At 45.5% G+C, this 12,407-nt stretch overlaps 1 protein-coding gene across 1 annotated transcript in view; it reads left to right on the top strand.

The window, feature by feature from the left end:
- Positions 1 to 5,336, top strand: part of pid1 (phosphotyrosine interaction domain containing 1) — a 46,243-nt gene extending 40,907 nt beyond the window's left edge. Inside the window, exon 3 of the mRNA XM_056283191.1 lies at positions 2,545 to 5,336. Within this exon, the coding sequence (XP_056139166.1) occupies positions 2,545 to 3,045 (501 nt within the window). The 3' untranslated portion in view covers positions 3,046 to 5,336. The remainder of the gene's footprint in view (positions 1 to 2,544) is intronic.
- The last annotated feature ends 7,071 nt before the right edge of the window (positions 5,337 to 12,407 follow it).

Consider the following 12,407-nt stretch of genomic DNA (forward strand, 5'->3'; position numbering starts at 1 on the left):
GGAGGCATGTGGTAGTCTGCAGCCCTCTCCGGATCAGCAAAGGGGTTGGAGCAGAGACCGGGACAGCTCGGAAAATAGGGTAATTGGCCAAGTACAATTGGGGAGAAAAGGGGGGGGGGGTTCCAAAAAAAAAAAAAAAGGCCGGCTACTCTCGGTCCTCATTTCAGAAAGATGCAGTTCATTCAAAACCATAGTCGGGGGGGGGGGGGGCTAGGTAGACTTGATATGGTCACAAATTAAACAAAGCCTTCGGAGGAGGAGATGGAGGGCAGTCCTTATAGTGGACAGCGCTTGAAGATGGAGTCCTTTATCTTGCACCATGTTCCCCTAGGGGTCACTGTTGTCTGTCACTGGCACCCTGTGATCTGATGGGTTGGCTTGCAACCATAGTTTCGTCAGAATCGTATTTTATCATAAGTAGAAGATGAAATGGAAAAACTGAGAAGAACACTTAGGGGTATATCAGATAGGGGTATCCGGGTGGCGTGGCGGTCTATTCCGTTGCCTACCAACATGGGGATCCCGGTTCGAATCCCCGTGTCACCTCCACCTTGGTCGGGCGTCCTTACAGACATAATTGGCCCCGTCTGCGGGTGGGAAGATGGATGTGGGTATGTGTCCTGGTCGCTACACTGGCGCCTTCTCTGGTCAGTCGGGATGCCTGTTAAGGGGGGGAGGGGGAACTGGGGGGATAGGATAGTGTGATCCTCCTATGTGCTAAGTCCTCCTGGGGGAACTCCTCACAGTCAGGTGAATAGAAGCAGCTGGTGACTCCACATGTATCGGAGGAGGCATGTGATAGTCTGCAGCCCTCCCTGGATCGAAAGAGGGGGTGGAGCAGTGACCGGGGTAGCTCGGAAGAGTGGCGTATTTGCCCAGATACAATTGGGGAGAAAAAAAGGGGGGGTATATGAGATCATCTTAATTGGGTAGCCTAAAATGAATGACTTCCCTGACACCATAAAGCTGCTGTGTTATTAGGAAAGATGGATGTTAGCTACTCCCTCTGTGGTTGGAGCTAACATTGTGTAGTATTTTTGTTGAATGAAAACCTGCATATACAGGGCTGTCGCTGCCCATGGTTGCCTAACACTGTACTAGATGGTGATACATGATAGTCACCTCCCTTCCAGTACTCCCACCAAGGAAATACTTAGGGTGGAAACGCCTTTAAAAATGTGGCACTCACACACACGTTTCCAAGTGCACAGGTTGTTTTAAGTGGCGGCACACGCACCTAAAGCATTAATTGTAGTATCAGCGGAAGATCCAGCGACCAAAACACAGCTGTTTTTGTGGATTTCTGCTGCTGCAAGTGAGCGGTGTTGGAGGCCTGCAGTGCACCATAGAAGCCTCCGATAAGGCGCATCAGATGACATACGTCAGCTGTTGCTTTCAGTGCATCTGGGCTGTCGGAGTACTGGCGGCTTAGAACGGAACAAGTACTGAATGAGACGGTATTCAGAGGGAAATACAAGCTAGCTAAAATGGAGATGCCTCTTCGAGAATGAGAGAGAGAGCGGAGGAAGGGAAGAAAGTTTCCCTGCCCAGCTGCAACAGGCAGTAGGCAGTCTTTGACTACTTGACTCCTCGCAGGCTCCCCGCCTATGTATTTTTATAAAGCCATGAAGCACATCATGTGGGGAACTCGCACAAGTTGACCATTATTCCCAGACCAGTCTCGAGCTGGCCATGTTCCCGTTTCAAAACTAAAATTTCTTCACCTCCCAACACACGCCCTCTCTGTCAGCACTCTGTCTTGCTCTTTATTTTCTCCCTCCCTCTCTCATCTGTCTCTCTATCATGGTCTCACTGTCCCCTTCCAACTTCCCATTCTCAATTTCTGTCCTTTTCTCTCAGTTCTCTATCGCCTCTGGTATGCAGAGTGTGTGTGTGTGTGTGTGTGTGTGTGTGTGTGTGTGTGTGTGTGTGTGTGTGTGTGTGTGTGTGTGTGTGTGTGTGTGTCAGCCATTACTATGGTATTCCATGGCGCTGGGTGCAGCCACAGCTCAATGTAGTGTATTTTTCTGTTAGCTGCTTGAACGGAAATGACACGCGCTGCCCTCGTGTCAGCAGAGCTTCCACATGGGATTAGAAGAAGACTTCATCACTACTCCTTCCCTCCTGGAACACATCTGTCTCTGTCCATGACAGGAGAATTAACGCGAAATAGCATCAGCCATCGAGACATCTTTCCTTTGACTATCGAGTTCATTATTTCACCGTGGAACCTACATTTCCAGCTTTAGTTGTTTGAATAAAAAAAAATCAGTTTTTACAAGTTTCACATATTGAAAACGATTCCACCAGTTTCAAATGTTTATTCTGACCTTTTTATCACGCAGATGTTCCTAATTTATTGAACATCATCACATAAGACACATTTCAAAGCGTGCGGATGTGCTGATCTTCTAAGCTGTGCACCTTTTTGGGACATCGGGTTTACTATTCTCGCCCAATTTTGTGGAAATACAATAGAAATGTCCAGCCTAGTATATCCCTCTGTGTATGATTCTAACAGCTTTCATGCCTCTTCTCTTACAGGTGACCTACCTAGGTAAGGTGACCATCTTAGGGACCCAGTTTCTGTCTGGGTGTACAGAGTCAGCGGTGGTCGGCCTAGTGGAGCGCCGCGCCCTGGCCCAACAGCACGGCACCTTCACCGGATCCAATTCCCTGCTGGAGATCCGGCCGTTTCAGGTGCGCCTCCACCACCTAGATGAGCATGGCGAGGCCTCTGTGACCATGGATACCTACCAGGTGGCACGGATCGCGTACTGCACCGCCGACCACACCGTCAGTCCCAATGTGTTTGCCTGGATCTATCGGGAGATCAACGACGACCTGTCCTTCCAGATGGACTGCCACGCCGTGGAGTGTGAGAGCAAGCTGGAGGCCAAGAAGCTGGCTCACTCCATGATGGAGGCCTTCCGCAAGACTTTCCACAGCATGCGCAGCGACGGGCGCATCCACAAGAGCGGCTCTTCTGACGACTTTGCCGAGGAGTCCTCCACTCCTGAAGACTCCACCCCGGATGATGGTTGAACAGCTCATATCCACCTAAGCTCCTGACCCCCCCCCCCATCTTCACAAAGGTGGGGTTACTGGATGGATGGACGGATAACCTGCTCTCTTCTACTCCCTTACTCTTTCTCTTACTGGTATCAATATGACGCCTGGGGACCACCCATCATGGACAGTGAGGCAGTTTTGAAATAAAGGGAAATCAGAGGACCAAGGAAAAGCAAGAAACCAACTGTTTCATACAAGTAAGGCAAAAAGTGCTAGCTGTGTGGCCCTCAAACATCTCCAGGGTCTTTCCAGCACCTCGACACATGCCCATGAGAGATTGACTTCACAGTTACATTTCTATTCTTCACTCGGGCAGAAACTGTTTATGGTTCTTAAGCTTTTTCAGCCATGGATTGGCAAAATTGTGTTTCTTTCCCTTGAACCCAGGCTGGAGAAAACCCATTACTTCTCTCTTCGTGTCAAGACGTGCCAGAATTAGGTCTATGACTCATTTTTAACCTATAGTTTAGGAAACCAGGCTGGTGTACACGAAAAATATTTCCATTTCTGTCACAATGATTTTTTACAGTGGAAATAGCAAACGAGGACTGAAAAACAGCTACGCTTTTCAACCTTGCACATATCAGTATGGTACCTTATTCCAAGTTACATGTTTGGCTTATCTCTGGAGCCGTTCGCTCCGTCTGTATCTCTGTCTAATGTGTATTTTTAAACGAAAACTGGCTCTACACATACAAGGTATATTTGAGAGGCACCTGGGAGAAGATAATTCCTGGTATTTTAAAGAGATTTCTGTTTTCGTTGTCGGCCACATGACTAGGCCTGACTCGAGTGTAACTGAGACGCCACATCTGACTCTTGTTTTGAGCATACCAAAAGCCAGGCTGTTGTTTGCCTGTCAAGTTACGTGCCTCGATTTCTTCTCACATTACTTTGGTGTCTTTCTCCTGTCACAAATTGTGAGTGTACTCTGTGTGTGTGTGTGTGTGTATGTGTGTGTGTGCATGCGTTTATGCACAAGTGCCAACATCTGTGTGTACAAATGTGTTAATGAATGTGCGTGTGTGAATGTATTTTCTCTTCTGAGTGTGTAAGAGAGCGGTGAAGGGTGGAAGAGAGAAACGGGGACATTATGCGGTTTGATGATTAGCGAGAAGCGAGGACTTCTCACCCCCCCCCCCCCCCGCTACCCAGCATCTATTTTTGATGCTTAAGGAGGCATTTTTAAATCAAACCTGGTACTGTGACCTTTTCCCCAAGTTTAACTTTCATGAATCCTCACTTGTACGAAATGAAAAGGGTACGCGAATTTGAGAGTCACACAGAACAAGGTTTTAGGACCCTTAAAACACAGCCGTCCAAGAGAATGCCTGAAACCCCGTGGCCTCTGCTGAATGTATGATCAGTCCAACATGCTGCAAGTTCCTCACATCCTCTCCAGTAACGTTAGTCTCGCATCATATCTCTTCATGTTAAGATGGAAGTCTGTAAAGTGCAAGTTCTATATAATGGCAATGGCTGGGATCTATATCTGCAACAAGACAGCTGTAAAGGTGGATACTCTTGTCCCATAGGCTCTACGAGTGGGACAGTGAGTGGTGTCACACAGATGTAATGCTCTTGTGGTACCTGTTTGAGCAACCGAGCCTCCATTCTGGTGTAACTGGAGACACCCATCACAGTCTTTAACCACCGTCTTGATTCACCAGACTATTGAGTAGACTGGACATCATTACTGGAGATAGTCTTTGGTCTGTGACTTAAGCAAGATGATTAGATGGCTCTGGTTAGTACACACACACACACACACACACACACATACACACACAAATTATAAACAATTGCTTTTATATACAGTGTATATAAAACATACATTGTATTTGAATCTCACTCAATAAGCTTATGTAAATACAAATGTATCACTTTCCAAATATTACAGCGTATTTGTCGATAGCTATTTTAAATAATAAAAAAAATATATGGAGAACAAATCACCATACAATACAGAAAGTGTTATAAAGCCTACTGTGAATAATATGCGAAGAGCCTGATTGCGATGGTTGTGTGTGAGTTTGTGTGTGTGTGTGTGTGTGTGTGTGTGTGTGTGGCTGTGTGGGTGGGTGGGTGGTCTGGCCTATAGCTGATGGGCCAGAGGGGGGAAATGTTTATAAAGCTGTAGATGTTAAGTCTGTCTGAAAACTCAGACGTGCTTTAAATGTTTTAAAATGTTGCGATAAGTGTTTTCTATACAGTGTTTGCAAAGATAAAAAAAACAATTACATATAAACTATTTACCAAGACCAGTTTGCGATGGTGTGGTGTTTTCTGTTTCAAAATCACAACAGCCTGAACTCATGCAACGTTTACACCCATGTCACTATAACTGGGCGGGAAAGTATTTCAATACAGTTATTATATTGAAGAAACTGGCCATTCTGGATATGAATGAACTCACAATAGAGTCGCTGGTATGGGTGTTGGTTGATAAATCAAAAAATAAGTCAGCGAAATTTCAGTGCATTCAAAAAAATTCCCTTGTGTTTCGATAAGGCTCCAAGCAAGATATCGGCAAAGCTTTTATCGAGTCTCCTCAGATGCAATGCCTATTGAAATGGGATTTAGATTGGGAAATTTATTTTTTTTAGCATTCTGTGTATTCAGACATGTCTCACATCTTCATTTGACAGGGCTACAGCTTCAGTCATGACCCAATTTATGCATATTCTGTTTACATAGCAACATGCAGGCTGAGTATAAATAACATTAAAATTAAGGTTTTGCCCGGGTCTGAATGTGACATGTGTCTATCACCAGTCCTCTACTTTGTGTAGTCACGTTGTTATGATCAGCTCATACAAAGTTTTCAGTCGTATCACCATAAATGTTTTGGCTTGAAGTGTGACAGACGGGGCTCTTTTCATCTTTTATAGGTGGTTTTACTCCCCAATTCTTTGCATTCCACTTTCCTCCGAGTTGACTTCTTTATTGTGCTGTTGTGCTCCTCTCATAAACTATTATGTGGCAGCCATTTCAACTCATGGTGCCCACATCAGAAACGAGGAAACTAAGTGGTTACTGCTTCTAAGGCCTGCTATCATTTTGCAGTTTAAGAGCTGCAGAGAATTGGAAGCAAAATGGATGCTGCAAAGAATGTTAATGTGTGTTGAATGAGAACACTGCCTCCCTCTGGCAGACAGCGAGCCCTTCTGCTCCGAACCAGCTCTTCGTGAGCCTCATTCAGGGCATGTTCATTAACACTCACGATGGTGACCATTGCCTTTGATTGCAGTGAGAAAACTGAATATTTTGGCCTCGCTATTTCACGTAGGGCTTATGCTAGCATGGATGGCCTGTGGTGAGCTTAAGAGAAATTCCCACAGGAAAAGTTCATGCAAAGTCATTGTGCAGATTTCATTAACCCCTTTATATATATATATATATATATATATATATATATATATACAGACATTAGCAGCTGATGTTAAAGAAACACCCAATGGTAGGGAAAGTGCTCAACAAATGAGCAAAATAATCCAGTGTCTCAAAGAATTTACTTGACTCACTGGATTTCATATATATATATATTTGTTTTCTAATTTCAGGGCTCATTCAAATATACAATTGGAAAAAAAGAATTGATTACAGACATCTATCTATCTACCTATCTATCTACCTATCTACTTATCTATCTATATCTTGATTGAGTGAGGATTTTATTGTGATAATCAGAAAAACATTTGACAATTAAAGCAGGATTTCCAGCCCATTTGTGGGTGCAATACGTTTTAGAAGCGTGTCTCCAGCTTAGCAAACGCCTGCTGACGTCTCTTCCAACCCACTGTCCATAAACGTTACAGTGTTAGCTGGCTCTTTGTCTCAATGCGGTGCTGAAATGCTGCTCTCCCCTCGCTCTCCACTGTGCTCTTGTGTCTATCTGACCCACTTCCAGCAGTGTATCAGCACAGAGGGGCCCTGTAGAAAGAGGCCACCCCATCAGCCCGCTTCCCCACTCCACTTAGGCGCCGTTAGCCAGTCAGTCTGCTCACAATACCACTCTGTTACTGATCCAGCTGGCCGGCCGCTCCCTCCTTTGGTTCCCAGCACCGCCTGTCTATTCACCCATCCAGCACCCACATGCTTAAAGTCTGGTTCAGGGGACCATGCTGGTTATCAGCTTTAATCAGCTTACACTCTTTCACTTATCATTTCTCTCTCTCTCTCTTGTTGGTGCTCTCCATTTCCCTCTATCTCTCTGCCTGTCTCCTTCTCAGCTCCCCTGTCCCCGAGCAAAGATGGGAGGCCTCTTGAAGAGAGAGAGAAGGAGAGCGCGAGTAAAAGGACAGAGGGTGTGGAGGCGTCCTACACATGCAGAGTACCATATGTGTGAAATGAACCAGGAACTGGACTGAGAACACATTCTCGCTTTCTCCTTTAGACCTGATCGACAAACCGTACATCGTGCACCATTCATGAATTGTTTTATTTGAGTTCATTGAATTAGATTGTGATGTATGTAGAATAAGAACATTTTAAAGATTCGACACGGTACATATGAAGACATAAAAGCCTTGCAGTAGAGAATCAACCAAAACTTTCAGCAGCAAACAATATCCAGACTACACAGTCGAGCCAATTATGAAGTGATTATAAGTATAAAGTAATCATACAAATACCCAGTATTTGTATGATTACTTCAAACCAAAAGCCACCGTTGGAGTTAATTAACCAAAAAAGTGAGACGAATGAATGTAAAAGGCTTAGAGGGGCTGATGTATTTTCCAAAGGGTGGGATGTTCAGGTCATAGGCAAAACCTCGTCTCTGAGACACAAAGTTTGTCCTCTGATCCCCCAGATCCCTGCTCAGCCCTTGGCCCTTAACGACTTCATGCAGTCTGATAAAAGATGCCTGCCATAATGATATATGTACTGCCCTGGGATGAGGAGGAGGCCTGCGGCTACCTCTCACAGCTTCAGACTACGCTCCCTTCATCTCCTCTGTGAGGCTAAACCCAGGAGATTTGGCGCACATTGCCATTTCAGTGCACTTAAAGTGCAGCATCTGTGTGCAGACAAATCCCATGCTGCCCCCAGGAAATGCCTGGACGCTCATTCATGAAAAAGCCCGAGCAGATCCCCGGGGAATCTCAGAGGCTCTGTCTGCAACGCTGGACTGCATTGGATTATGCTGGTATTTCAGAAGTACTTGAAGGAAATGTCTACCATTACACCTGTTTCTGCTTGGTGTTTGATCCCAGGGACATTCCTGAAGAAATGAGCCACTGCTGAGCAAAAGCGGTCTGGACAAGAGATACTGGCATTACTGTGTGTTCTCAGATCGACACTGCCATTTTCTTTAGATTTTGATTTCTGGATCTCAGAGATGTCGTGTACTCTGTTCTCAAATTGTTACGTACCCACTGTTCAAAAGGCAGAATTGGTCCTACAGACGGCGGGTCATGTGCATGACCACAGCTTATCGTGCAAAGCCGACAGACAGGCGTGAGAGGATTCAGAAAGGAGGGAGAAAAAAGAGAAGTTTCATCTCCAGTTTTGAACAACATGATTTACAGCTTTACATACAGCTGACAGGGAGAAAGCAGAAATACCTGTACACACACATTCATTTGAGTGCACAGTGGAGACAATGTTGATGGAGGAAGAAAGGGGCAGAAAAACAATGGTAGAAAGTTGAGGATTGTTATAGGTGATAAACTGCATTTGCTAAGGTAGAAATAAACTATGCCATCAGGAAGTTTCACTCCTCCAAGTGAAACGTCTGGCGAGACCTCAGTTTTAGAATCAAGCGTAGGAAACGGGAAAATCACCAAGAAACTGGAGGTAAGAAGTAGTTGCTCCAATCTGGAAATCAGGGAAAGATTACACTAATCCAGTAAATTGACTGATTCCTGTTAACTCTCATACGTGCAAAATCATGGGAAAATGGTAAATTAAAGCTGGACATACAATGTAGAAACAAAAGGTTTTAGGTCACATTATCAGAGTGGATTAAGGAGAGGGGAACCATGGACCAAACACTTAATTTAAAACATGAGGTAGGAAAGGCCAAGACAAATAAACAGACTGTAGTAGTAATCCTTTTATGTGGAAAAAGCCAATGACCTGATGTGGACGAGGGGATGACTGATAGAATTACGTAAACTGGGAGTCGGAGGAACACCGTTAAGGTCCATCTGTGACTTCTCACTTTGAAAATATATTGTTGGGAAGAGTTGGGAATGTTTTTCAAGGAATTTCATCGAAAAAGGTGCACCATGGGGAACTACGGTCAGTTCGCCATTGTTTTCCATTAGGATTAATGGACTGATAAGGCGCCCTCAAATACACATATAGCAAATATCAGCTGTATTTGCTAATTGGTTTCTCTTTCTGTAGATGGATCAATGTGGTCCAGAGATAAGAATGATAGATTTTATTGTCAAGAAGTTACAAGAGGCGTCTGGGTGGCATGGTGGTCTATTCCGTTGCCTACCAACACAGGAATCGGGGGTTCGAATCCTCGTGTTGTCTCCAGCTTGGTCAGGCGTCCCAACAGACACATTTGGCCGTGTCTGCGAGTGGGAAGCCAGATGTGGGTAAGTGTCCTGGTCACTGCGCTAGCGCCTCCTCTGATCAGTTGGGGTGCCTGTTCACGGGGGAGGGGGATAGCGTGATCCTCCCACGCGCGATGTGTACCCCTGGCGAAATTCCCCACTGTCAGGTGAAAAGAAGCGGGTGGCGACTCCACGTGTATCAGAGGAGGCATGTGGTAGTCTGCAGCCCTCCCCGGATCGGCGGAGCGGGTGGAGCAGCGACCGGGACGGCTCGGAAGAGTAGGATAATGGGCCAGATACAACTGGGGAGAAGAAGAAGAAGAAGGGAAGAAAAAAAAGGAGAGGAGGAGGGGGGGAGTTGCAAGCGGCTATTAGGAAAGCAGAAGAGCGGTCAGTCAAGGGGGATTTAGATTTTTAAATGGGAAGAGAAACCTTTCTTTGCAAGAAAGAGGATCAGTGGTCACGTGCAACCTACAACCACAGAGATGGAAAGACTAACATAGTCTATACACATTTATAAATAATAGATAAATATATAGATAATCGATAAATGCAACAAAAGTCTTAATTGTAGTGCAATGCTTGGTGGGAAGTGAATGGGGTGAAGAATAGCAGTCAAGCTCATGTGTAAATGATCAGCGAGATCAGTTTGGGGACACCAGAGTTGCCTCTATAGTGTTTTAGTTGGTGTACTGACTTTGTTCGCTCCTAACAATCACACTTTTTAGTTTGAACCGCCGGTTTGAAGACACTGTGAAACGAAGAAACAAATAAGAGAGCACAAACTGTCTCTCTCCCCCCCCCCCATCAGTCTACATGTGCTTTCTTAAAATTTTAGGTACTGCCATCGCACTATAGTGAAATCTCTTGCATGTTATAGTGAGGGCCATGGGCACGCGTGGATATCAGCTTTGAATCTGACGAGGCTGTAATGGAGTCACCAGGTCGGCGATGGTTAAGTGTGAAGTTAAAGGCTTTTATCTGTCTACGTCGGTCTCAAACATATCAAGATTCAGAAATCACACGTGCACCTGTGCAGGCAGGTACACACACACACACACACACACACACACACACATACACACACACGCACACACACACACACGCACACACGCACACACACACACGCACACACACACACACACACACACCAAATTGTGAGCATTCGAAAATTAGAATTTTAAAATGCAAAGGCCAGTGGCGATCCTGTGACCCTAACCTTAACCCTAACCCTAAGCCTAACCTTAACCCTAACCCTAAGCCTAACCTTAACCCTAACCCTAAGCCTAAACCAACCCTAACCCTAACCCAAGCCTAACCCAACCCTAACCCTAACCTGCCTTCACCTCTTAATCATCGCCCCCTGCTGGCACTGCACCTTCATACGCGCGTGTACTTTTCACGCCTGAGCGGAGGCAAACCGTGACACTGACACGTTGGACCGGCGGGTGTGTTACTCGCTTTGGCGTGATACTGGGTAGCTAATGCACAGACCTGTATTAGTGTTAATCCATGCAATGCATTCATGCAATGCCCCAGAACGGTTGAATAAGTTCATATGGACACCAAGTTTAGCTGGAAAACGTTTCATCACTCATCGAAGTGACTTCTGCAGTGGGGATACCTGCAGTCAGCTGCGACTGACAAAGTCACTTAGATGGCTGATGAGATGTTTCTCCCACTAAACTGTCCAGATGAACTGATTCACCTTTTCTGGAAATTCTACACCTGGATCATTGAGCATGCCTCAAGACAGTCATCCAAAGTGTATATGTTCTTACACATGTCCCTACTTTTTCTACCAATTGTACCCGGCAAATTACCCCCACTCTTTTGAGCCATCCCGGTCGCTGCTCCACCCCCTCTGCCGATCCGGGGAGGGCTGCAGACTACCATATGCTTCCTCCGATACAGATGGAGTCGCCAGCCGCTTCTTTTCACCCGGCAGTGAGGAGTTTCACCAGGGGGACGTAGTGTGTGGGAGGATCATGCCATTCCCCCCAGTTCCCCCTTCCCATCGAACAGGCACCCCGACCGACCAGAGGAGGAGCTAGTGCAGCGACCAGGACACATACCCACATCCAGCTTCCCACCTGCAGAGATGGCCAATTGTGTCTGTAGGTATGCCCGACCAAGCCGGAGGTAACACGGGGATTCGAACTGGCGATTCCCGTGTTGGTAGACAAGCAAGCAAGCAAATTTTTATTTCTATAGGACTTTTAAAAATACACAGTTACAAATTGCTTTACAGCCCATACACAAAAATACGAGTAAATGCATAAAATAAATTGAATGAATATAAAAAAACATGGCATCGGGAGTAACAGACCAAGCTAAAAATGAAACGAAGCAGAAGTCAGGGGTGGGGATCTATAAAAAGGCTTGCCTGAAAAGATGGGTTTTTAGAAGCCACTTAAAACAGTCAGAAGATCCAGCGAATCTTATGGATTGGGGGAGATTATTCTAGAGGCTTGGGGCTAAAACTGCGAAGGCGCGGTCAGCGTTGTTTTGCAGTTGGGGTGAGGGATGAATAAAAGACCGAGGTTTGCAGTTGGAGTGAGGGATGGATAAAAGACCGAGGTTTGAGGATCGGAGTGGTCGGGAAGTGGAATGAGAAGATCAGATATATAACTAGGGGCAAGACCATGCAGTGCTTTAAGTGTAATCAATAAGATCTTATAAATTATTCTGAATTTTACGGGAAGCCAATGGAGGGATGCAAGAACAGGGGTAATATGGGACCTACGGCTAGTTCTGGTTAGTAGCTAGTCTAGCAGCTGCATTGTGAACTAAATGTAGACGATTTGAAGTGGCTTGGTTGAG

This window comes from Lampris incognitus, chromosome 7 (assembly GCF_029633865.1).
Source record: "Lampris incognitus isolate fLamInc1 chromosome 7, fLamInc1.hap2, whole genome shotgun sequence".
Taxonomy (NCBI): Eukaryota; Metazoa; Chordata; class Actinopteri; order Lampriformes; family Lampridae; genus Lampris; species Lampris incognitus.